Here is an 11149-nt window from a genome sequence, read left to right as displayed (position 1 = left end):
TTAACCCTAACTCTAAACCCACAAGTTTATTTCAGTAAATACAGGTTCAGTTCTATATTCAGTTCAATGTTGGATGTGTTTCAAATCCTTCTGTTAGTAAAGGTTATTAAAGGTCGTAGCTGATTAGAAAAGCCTTTACATCCAGTTTCAGATTCACACTGAAGAGTTTACTGTGAAATAAAAGGATCCAAACAGATTTACATTTAAACCAAAGGAAGCATTCGATGATAATCTGACATCAGATACAAAATCCACCACAAACAGAGCTTTGATTTACAGTCAGTTCTGTGTGAAGCATGTGTTCACGCTGGTTTACCTGCACTAATGTTGAACAAACAACTGAAAACAGCTCAGACACAACGATAACCAACCAAACAACACAAATGAAGAAAACAATCAACAAGAAGAAAAGAAACTAATCAAAAATTCATTAAAATGAAAAGATACAAACTGAAAAAATTAAAAGAAAAACAAGAATGTTAAAATTCATAAATAATCAATGAAAAAAAAACAAAAAACTAAAAATGAACAAAATAAACAATTAGGTCTGAAATGAAACCAGTTCAATGTTGAAGAACCAGAACTGGTCCAGAACTGATTCAGAACTGATTCAGAACTGGTCCTGAACTGGTCCAGATCTGGTCCTGAACTGGTCCTGAAGTGGTCCAGATCTGGTCCTGAACTGGTCCAGGTTTTCATGTCCTCCTTCTTTAACTGGACTCTCAGGTTCTCAGCGGTCCTCCATCTGATCCGGTCCAAATCTGAACTGGATCAGAACACCAGTGTCAGATTGAATTCACATGGTTTTGGGTTCAGTCTGTGATTGGCCCGTTTACGTCTGAAATACCAAAGAGCTGACCAATCAGACGACAGATCTGGACATATCATGGGATGTTTCATGTTAAAGCAGGAGATGAAGGTCAAAGGTCACATGATGAACGGGTCTGGGTCAGAACGACCAGAACCAAGAGGTCACATGATCATAACCAGGGGGCGGGGCTGGGGCATACAGGGTGGGTCCTGGTTCTGGTTTCAGCTTCAGGCCGATGGGGGGGCGGACCGGGCCAGATGGTCCTGGTTCTGAACTCAGGCCGATGGGAGGGCAGACCGGGCCAGGTGGGGTGGGTCCTGGTTCTGAACTCAGGCCGATGGGGGGCGGACTGGGCCAGATGGGGTGGGTCCTGGTTCTGAACTCAAGCCAATGGGGGGGGCGGACCGGGCCAGGTGGGGTGGGTCCTGGTTCTGACCTCAGGTCGATGGGGGGGCGGACCGGGCCAGGTGGTAGAAGCCCTTCTTCCTGGACCGCCTCAGGTAGTCCAGGACCAGAGTGGTGGCGGCGAGTCCAGCAGTGACGCAGACGACGGGGACGATGATGACGACGAGACCTGGAGGACTGAGGGAGTTCTCTGAAACAGGAGAAGAAGAATGGACACAAGTATTATGGGATGTCCCGATCATTTGTTGATCTGTGGTTCAGACTAAACTGGGACAGACAGAGCTAAGCTAACAGAGTTAAGCTAACAGAGCTAAGCTAATAGAGCTATGCTAACACAGGAGATTAGTGGTTTTACTGGGGCTGTTTTAGTCTAAAAACAGAGCTAAGCTAACAGAGCAAAGCTAACACAGGGACCAGTTCTGCAGGTTCTGGTCCAGGTGGTCCTCTTGTCACTGACCTGTGACGCTGATGCGGAACACTTTGACCTGGAACCCCAGGTCGTTGGTCACGTTGACCTGGTACAGTCCGGAGTCTCTGGCGGTGACGTTGACCAATAGGAAGGTCCCATCAGCTGACCGCAGCTCCGTCCCATTGGTCAGTTTAAGGTAAACAGTGGACGGGGGGGAACTGATGGTCCGGCAGCACACGGTGACATTCTGACCCTCCTGGACCACCGCCGACGGAAGGACCAGGACCGTGGTGTTCCTGGGAGGGGCTGAGGAGGGACACAAGAACAGGGAGGTCACATGATCTGAGGGCCCAGGTGGGTCACATGATCTGAGGGCCCACGTGGGTCACATGATCAGAGGGCCCAGGTGGGTCACATGATCAGACTGCTGACCTGGGTTGAGGATGTTGTCGGGTGGTGGAAGGAGGACCTGGAGGATCTCCTCAATCCCACTGCCATGTCCTCTGTGGACAAAGCAGAGGCTGAGGTCTCAGAGGTGGACTGCTCCATCTCAGAGGTGGACTGCTCCATCTCAGAGGTGGACTGCTCCATCTCAGAGGTGGACTGGTCCCAGGTGCTTGGTAAACTTCTCAGTGTCAGGGCACCGGGGGTGGACCAGATTCACCCTGAGTACTTTAGGTATGGATGTGCAGGACTGTCCTGGTGGACTCGTCTCTGTAACATGGCGTGGCAGTCGGGGACAGTTCCTCTGGATTGGCAGACCGGGGTGGTGGTCCCCCTTTTTAAGAAAGGGGACCCGAGGATGTGCTCCTACCACAGGGGGATCTCACTCCTCAGCCTCCAGGGGAAAGTCTATTCCAGGTACTGGAGAGGAGGATCTGACCAATAGTTGAACCTCGGATCCAGGAGGAACAATGTCGTTTTCGTCCCGGTTGTGGAACGCTGGACCAGGTCTATACTCTCCATCGGGTGCTCAAGGGTTCATGGGAGTTCACCCAACCGGTCCACATGTGTTTTGTGGATTTGGAGAGGGTGTTCGACTGTGTCCCTCATGGTCTCCTGTGGGGGGTGCTTCGGGAGTATGGGGTCCGGGGCCCTCTGTTAAGGCCAGTCCGGTCCTTGTATGACCGAAGCAGGGGTCTGGTTCACAGTCAGTCAGACCTGTTCCAGGTGCATGTGGGACTCCGACAGGGCTGCCCTTTGGCACCGGTTCTGTTTCATAAGGGGTTAGAGGGGGTCCGGTTTGGGGACCATAGGATTTCATCTCTGCTTTTGTCCATTTGGCCTCAAGGAACCTGGACCTTCAGCGTGACCTGGGGCGGTTTGGAGTGGGATGAGGATCAGGACCTCCAATGCCGCTTTTCCACTATGTGGTACCGACTCGACCTTTTGTGTTTCCATTATGAAAAAGGACCTGGAATCTGGTACCTGGTACTAGTTTTATGGAATCTGGTACCTGGTACTAGTTTTTTGGTCTCACCTCCGCTGACGTTCCAGGACTGGGGACCAGATACTAAAAGTAAATCTGTCAGTAGGTGAATCCACATGATGACAGTCTGTAAAACTACACCATGGTTTGTCCAGGAGGTTCAGACGCAAACATTCAGCAGGAGTTTGACCAGACAACAGGCAACCAGTGAGTTTATCAGCAACTGTGAGCAGAGCACACAGAAGGAACGCACCGCATCGCTATGACGACCAGGACTGGAAAGAGGGAGGATCTGGAATGGAAAGGGTCTAGAATAGGACCTGGTACCAGAGTGGAAAGAGTCTGGAATAAGACCTGGTACCAGAGTGTAAACGGTCTGGAATAAGACCTAGTACCAGAGTGGAAACGGTCTGGAATAGGACCTGGTACCAGAGTGGAAACGGTCTGGAATAGGACCTGGTACCAGAGTGGAAACAGTCTGGAATAAGACCTAGTACCAGAGTGGAAACGGTCTGGAATAGGACCTGGTACCAGAGTGGAAACGGTCTGGAATAGGACCTGGTACCAGAGTGGAAACGGTCTGGAATAAGACCTAGTACCAGAGTGGAAACGGTCTGGAATAGGACCTGGTACCAGAGTGGAAACGGTACCAGAGTGGAAACGGTCTGGAATAGGACCTGGTACCAGAGTGGAAACGGTCTGGAACAGGACGTGGTACTGGAGTGGAGTCAACCCGGTTCCACGGTAGTGGAAAGGCGGCACAAATCTGAGTACGGGGTTCTGGACCAGATAAAGGTGGTCTGTCCTGGTTCTGGACCAGATAAAGGTGGTCTGCCCTCTTCAGGTCTGTGGGGAGTCCTGGACCCAAGTGGTGGAAGGATGGAGCCTGTTTTCTGTATCCAAAATAGAATTAGTTTCCATCCCAGCCCTGTCATTTAAAGGGTTAAACATGTGACCGGTATTATTGAGTATTTTTGTTTATGGATGAAGTTGACGAAACAAAGTTGAAAACAAACTGTCCTCAATACTCAGTGCTTCAGGAACTGGATCATGTGACTCACACAGATGGAACACCAAAAGAAAAACAGGGCTCATTCTATTTATGTCCAACAACTGGGTCAGACACCAGAACCACAACCCAAAACGTCCACCTTTAACCCTTACAGACCCAAACGTCCACCTTTAACCCTTACAGACCCAAACGTCCACCTTTAACCCTTACAGACCAAACGTCCACCTTTAACCCTTACAGACCCAAACGTCCACCTTTAACCCTTACAGACCCAAACGTCCACCTTTAACCCTTACAGACCCAAACGTCCACCTTTAACCCTTACAGACCAACGTCCACCTTTAACCCTTACAGACCCAACGTCCACCTTTAACCCTTACAGACCCAAACGTCCACCTTTAACCCTTACAGACCCAAACGTCCACCTTTAACCCTTACAGACCCAAAACGTCCACCTTTAACCCTTACAGACCCAAAACGTCCACCTTTAACCCTTACAGACCCAAACGTCCACCTTTAACCCTTACAGACCCAAAACGTCCACCTTTAACCCTTACAGACCCAAACGTCCACCTTTAACCATTACAGACCCAAACGTCCACCTTTAACCCTTACAGACCCATACCTCCAACCTTTAACCCTTACAGACCCAAAACGTCCACCTTTAACCCTTACAGACCCAAACGTCCACCTTTAACCCTTAAACACCCAAACGTCCACCTTTAACCCTTACAGACCCAAACGTCCACCTTTAACCCTTGTACTGTCCAGTCATGTGTTTGACCTCTGACCTCTGACAGTGACCGTCCTGTTGTCCACTTCAGATCCATACTGGTTGGAGGCTTCACACTGGTAGTGGGCGGAGTCTTCTAACTGGGCGGAGGATATGTTGAAGGTGAGATGGAAGGAGGTGGAGTCTGTCCTCTGAAGCTCCACCCCATCCCTCCTCAGCACCAGAATTGGGGGCGGAGCTCCGTCTGAGTGGCAGGACAGCATGACCTCCTGACCCTCCAACACCTCCGGACCTGGACTGACGGAGACCTGGGTACCCCTGGGAGGACCTGCAACAGACAGACCAGGACTGAGACCAGGACCAGGACTAAGACCAAGACCAGGACTGATACTAGGAGCAGGACCAGGACCTCAGAGCCCACATGTGGACACTCACGGTGCAGGTGCAGGTGGGCGTGGCTGCTCCTGGACCTCCACACAACACCGTCCTCTGTCAGTAGCTCTGCCCTGCAGATGATGGTCCCGCCCCTCTGGTCCTGGTCCACCCTCCACCTCAGGACAGATGAAACATTCTGCGACGACTGGGAGGATGAGAACGTGTCCTGGGTCATCAGGGACCTGTTCCCTGAGAATGTGTCCTGGACCATCAGAGACCTGTTCCCCGAGGTCCAGTGGATCCTCAGCTGATTGGCTGGGAACACGTCAGTGACGGAACAGCGGAACATGGCCACCTGACCCACCAGAACCGAACCAGGACCCTCCAGAACCGGATCAGAGGGGAATGCTGCACAGGAAGAGACAACAGAGATGCAGTCCATCAGCCTGGAGAACCTGGAGAACCTGCGGAACCTAGAGAACCTGGAGAACCTAGAGAGCCTGGAGAACCTGCAGAACCTGGAGAAGCTAGAGAACCTGTAGAACTTAGAGAACATAGAGAACCTGTAGAACCTGCAGAACCCAGAGAACCTGGAGAACCTGAAGAACCTGGAGAACCTGCACAACCCAGAGAACCTGGAGAACCTGAAGAACCTGCAGAACCTGGAGAACTTATAGAACCTATAGAGCCTGGAGAACCTGCAGAACCTAGAGAACCTACTCAGTCCATTCCATCCATCAATTCTCTTTCTCTTATCTGGGGCCGGGTTGCGAGGGTAACAGTCTAAGCAGGGATGCCCAGACTTCCCTCTCCTCAGACTCCTCCCTCTCCTCAGACTCCTCCTCCTGGTGGGACATGCCCAGAACACCTCCCCAAAGAGGAGTCCAGGAGGATCTGAACCAGATGTCTGATCCACCTCAGCTGGTTCCTCTGGACGTGGAGGAGCAGCGGTTCTACTCTGAGCTCCTCCCACATGACTGAGCTCCTCCTCCTATCCCTAAGGGTGGACCCTCCCACCCTACGGAGGAAATTCATTTGGACCGCTTGTATCTTGGATCTGGTCCTTTGGGTTCTGACCCAAAGCTCATGACCACAGGTGAGGGTCTGAACGTAGACTGAGGGTAAATCCAGACCTTCTCCTTTGGGCTCAGCTCCTTCTGAACCACAACAGACCCATACAACCACTGCAGACGCTGCACCCATCCACCTGTCAATCTGAACCTCCATCCTTCCCTCACTGTGAACCAGACCCAGATACTGGACCTGCTCCACTTGGGGCAAAGACTCTCCACTGACCTGGAGAGGGCAGACCACCTTTATCTGATCCAAAACCGGACCCCCTCTGGCTCCTGGCTGCACCTAGAAATTCTGTCCATAAAAATTATGAACAGAACCGGTGCCAAAGGGCAGTCCTGCAGGAGTCCCACATGCACCTGGAACAGGTCTGACTGACTGTGAACCAGACTCCTGCTTCGGTCATACAGGGACTGGACTGGCCTGAGCAGAGGATCCCAGACCCCATACTCCCGAAGCACCCCCCACAGGATACCATGAGGGACACGGTCCAACGCCTTCTCCAAATCCACAGAACACATGCGGACCGGTTGGACGAACTCCCATGAACCCTCGAGTACCCGATGGAGAGTGTAGACCTGGTCCAGTGTTCCACGACCGGGACGAAAACCGCATTGATCCTCCTGGATCTGAGGTTCGACTATCGGTCGGATCCTCCTCTCCAGTACCTGGAATAGACTTTCCCCTGGAGGCTGAGGAGTGGGACCCCCTGTGGTTGGAGCACATCCTCCAGTCCCACTTTTTAAAAGGGGGGACCACCACCCTGGTCTGCCAGTCCAGTGGGACTGTCCCTAACTGCCACGCCATGTTACAGAGACGAGTCCACCAGGACAGTCCTGCACATCCTGAGACTGAAGGGACTCAGGGCGGACCTCATCCACCCCTGGAGCCCTGTCCAACCACCTGTATGACTTCAGCTGGGGTGATGGACCAGTCCACCTCTGAGACCTCAGCCTCTGCTTCCTCCATGGAAGATGTGACAGTGGGACTGAGGAGATCCTCCAAGTATTCCTTCCACTGTCCGACCACACCCCCAGTGGAGGTCAGCTCCTCCCACTTCCACTGGAAACAGTGTTGGTGGTGCACTGCTTCACCTCCTGAGGCGATGGATGCTTTGACAGAATTTCCTCGAGGCTGACCGATAGTCCTCCTCCATGGCCTCCCCAAACTCCACCCAGACCCCAGTTTTTGCCTCCACAACCGCTCGGGCTGCAGCACACTTGGCCCACCGGTACCCATCAGCTCCTCTGGAGTCCCACGAGCCAACAAGACTTCATCAGACTCCTTCTTCAGCTTGACGGCATCCCTTACTTCCGGGGTCCACCACCGGGTTCGGGGATTGCCGCCACGACAGGCACCGGAGACCCTGGACCACAGCTCCGAGCAGCCGCTTCGACAATGGAGGTGGAGAACACGGTCCACGGGGACTCAATGTCCCCAGCCTCCCTGGGATCTGGGAGGAGCTCAGTCCAGTTCTTCAGTGTGTTCTACAGTCTGTCCAGACGTCTAATGTGTCTGACATGTTCTGAAAGAGAACCATGGATGAACAGAAACACTCAGATAAACAGGAACAACTGATGGACCAGAGGACACACGCACACGTTCTGTCTGTCTGTAGGGATGGGAATCGATAAGAATTTAACGATTCTGATTCCATTATTGATTTTGCTTATTGATCTGATTCTCTTATAGATTGTCATTGGCTGAGGGAATAAAAGATAAAAGAGTACAAACAGGTGTGTTTACATTAACTGTCTTTTATATTTCCATCTGCACAGAAAATAGAGCATATACAGTATGAACTAATAATAAGAACAGATGATGCCAGGCCCAGTTGGGGGGGGGGGGGCATGCATTAATTCCTCTAGTGCCGCATGTCCACTACATGGAACCGGTTCAACTCTGCTCAGCTCCCGTTGTTGTGCACCTCATTTCCTTTCCCCTACCTTCAGAAACTTGTATTTGGATACGACATGTATTGCCTGCACCAGAACCAGAACTGGGCCTGGTGTTCACTCTGCTGCTAGATTCACACGTGTCACTAAGTAGAGAATCAAATACGTGACATTCCTATAAATGAATCCCATGTGGACAAATGTTTGAACAGATTGGAGGATTCCACCCTTTAGAAGAAATGGAACCTTTGACAGTGTTCAACTGGACCTGGTGTGGTCTGTTTGGACCTGGTGTGGTCTGTTTGGACCGCTTCTGCCTCAACACCATGTTGTCTGCATTCTGACCAAAACATGTCATCGCTCATGCGCAACTAAGGTAGAATCAATAAGCAGAATGGTTAAGCAGGCAGGCAAACGATTCCAAGGAATTGAGCTACTAGGATCCGGTTCTCAAAAGGAACCGATTCTTGATTCCCATCCCCATCTGTCTGTGTCCTGCCCCCCCACCCCCCACCCCACCCCCACCCCCCCTCCCTCCATGGTCAGTCTCATCTGTAGGAGGAAGTCTTCCTTCTACTGGAACAACATTCCAATAACACCATGACCTCTGACCTCTGACCAGCAGGACTCTCACTGCACCCCCCCCCAGACCCTTGTAGTCCAGAAATAACCCTGATGATTTTTCACACACAAACAGACTTTCAAGGACTCAGCAGATACAACCACTTAACGCCCCCCCCCCCCTCAACATTCTTCCTCTCTTCCTGTCCTCCCACAACCCAATCCACTGAAAAGGTTTCGTCACATGATCACATGGACTGTGTTTAGAATGTCTGGAGAGAGAGAGAGAGAGAGAGAATGAGGGATAGGAAGAAAGTGCCCACTCAAACTCACATATACACAGTGTGGAGAAGCAGGAGCCACAAAGGAAAAGAAAAGAGGAGCAGACGTGCAGATGTGGTTGGACACAGTCCTCCAGCTCCACACACTCATGTGGGTCCTTCTGTTGGTGTGAGGAGCCTCAGTGACAGAGGATGGAACTGTAATCACCACAGATATAAGCATGAACGGAACAGTGAAAAAGCAGAGAGAGCTGCAAAACAAATGAACCCACAGACAGACAGAGGACAGACAGACAGACAGAGGACAGACAGACAGACAGAGGACAGACAGAGGACAGACAGACAGACAGACAGAGGAAGACAGACAGACAGACAGAGGACAGACAGACAGGATTGGACAGACAGACAGAGGACAGACAGACAGACAGGATTGGACAGACAGACAGAGGACAGACAGACAGACAGGATTGGACAGACAGACAGAGGACAGACAGGATTGGACAGACAGACAGAGGACAGACAGACAGACAGGATTGGACAGACAGACAGAGGACAGACAGACAGACAGAGGACAGACAGACAGACAGGATTGGACAGACAGACAGAGGAACAGACAGACAGACAGGATTGGACAGACAGACAGAGGACAGACAGACAGACAGGATTGGACAGACAGACAGAGGACAGACAGACAGGATTGGACAGACAGACAGACAGAGGACAGACAGACAGACAGACAGGATTGGACAGACAGACAGAGGAACAGACAGACAGACAGGATTGGACAGACAGACAGAGGACAGACAGGATTGGACAGACAGACAGAGGACAGACAGACAGACAGGATTGGACAGACAGACAGACAGACAGACAGGATTGGACAGACAGACAGAGGACAGACAGACAGACAGAGGACAGACAGACAGACAGGATTGGACAGACAGACAGAGGAACAGACAGACAGACAGGATTGGACAGACAGACAGAGGACAGACAGACAGACAGGATTGGACAGACAGACAGACAGAGGACAGACAGACAGACAGACAGGATTGGACAGACAGACAGAGGAACAGACAGACAGACAGGATTGGACAGACAGACAGAGGAACAGACAGACAGACAGAGGGACAGAAGTGTGGACTGACCATAGACGTGGACATGGGTGTGTCCCGCTCGGACCACAGACCCACAGCTGGCCTCACAGCTGTATCCTCCTCCGTCCATCAGGTCCAGGTTCTGCAGGTGGAGGCGGGACATCCTGCTCCACTCCGTCGTCCTCTGTAGGACCGCCCCCGCCCGCTCCGGTCCCACCCGCACCGTCCTCCTCCAGGTGAGGGTGGGGGGGTGGAGACACCCGGAGGCCTGGCAGGTGAGGACCAGACCTGAACCCCGATCAGCTGCCGCTACCTGCTGCATGACCTGCACCTGCAGAGGATGGACTGGACACGCCCACACAGGTCAGACTGGACACACCCACACAGGTCAGACTGGGGACGCACAAAGGTCCTACAGTCCCTGAACTACAGTGTGTTTGACCTCTGACCTCTGACCCTCATGGACCTGTTGTCCACTCTGTTGTGTTTGACCTCTGACCTCTGACCCTCATGGACCTGTTGTCTACTCTGGTGTGTTTGACCTCTGACCCTCATGAACCTGTTCTCCACTCTGGTGTGTTTGACCTCTGACCCTCATGAACCTGTTCTCCACTCTGGTGTGTTTGACCTCTGACCTCTGACAGTGACCGTCCTGTTGTCCACTTGGGCTCCATACTGGTTGGAGGCTTCACACTGGTAGTGGGCGGAGTCTTCCAGCTGGGCAGAGGATATGTTGAAAATCAGGTAGGAGGAGGCGGAGTCTGTCCTCTGCAGCTCCACCTCCTCTCTCTTTAGCACCAGCATAGGGGGCGGAGCTCCTTCTGAGTGGCAGGTGAGTGTGACCTCCTGACCCTCCACCACCTCCTCATCTGGACTCACGGAGACCGAGGTGTTGGTGGGTGGAGCTGGAGGCGGGACAATCGGGATGTGTCAGATTACATCCGTGATTCAGAGACTGTCAATTAAACAGGAGGTTGGGTCTCACCGTGAACTGTGACCTGGACCGCCGCCGTCATGTTTCCTTCCGCATTGGACGCCCGGCACTCGTACCGTCCTGACCCGGACAG

The 11149-nt window shown here is 52.2% G+C and overlaps 1 protein-coding gene across 2 annotated transcripts in view; it reads right to left on the bottom strand.

Annotated features, from left to right (window-relative positions):
* Positions 1-1198: 1198 nt before the first annotated feature.
* The window catches only part of vcam1b (vascular cell adhesion molecule 1b), a 15946-nt gene continuing 5995 nt past the window's right edge, over positions 1199-11149 (bottom strand). Inside the window, exons 4-10 of one of the 2 annotated variants that reach the window (XM_030129581.1) lie at positions 11068-11149; positions 10718-10987; positions 10134-10427; positions 5235-5582; positions 4858-5127; positions 1674-1931; positions 1199-1406 (exon numbers count right to left, since the gene is read on the bottom strand). The exon at positions 11068-11149 is cut by the window's right edge and continues 182 nt beyond it. In XM_030129581.1, coding sequence (XP_029985441.1) covers positions 1249-1406; positions 1674-1931; positions 4858-5127; positions 5235-5582; positions 10134-10427; positions 10718-10987; positions 11068-11149 — 1680 coding nt within the window. In that variant the 3' untranslated portion in view covers positions 1199-1248. Of the gene's footprint in view, positions 1407-1673; positions 1932-3879; positions 3948-4857; positions 5128-5234; positions 5583-10133; positions 10428-10717; positions 10988-11067 lie in introns of those variants that run through there. The other variant, XM_030129582.1, reaches the window with a different exon arrangement.

This window comes from Sphaeramia orbicularis, unplaced genomic scaffold (genome assembly GCF_902148855.1).
Source record: "Sphaeramia orbicularis unplaced genomic scaffold, fSphaOr1.1, whole genome shotgun sequence".
Classification (NCBI taxonomy): Eukaryota; Metazoa; Chordata; class Actinopteri; order Kurtiformes; family Apogonidae; genus Sphaeramia; species Sphaeramia orbicularis.
The sequence above is the reverse complement of the archived record's forward strand: the minus strand, read 5'-3'. Positions and strand labels throughout refer to the sequence as shown.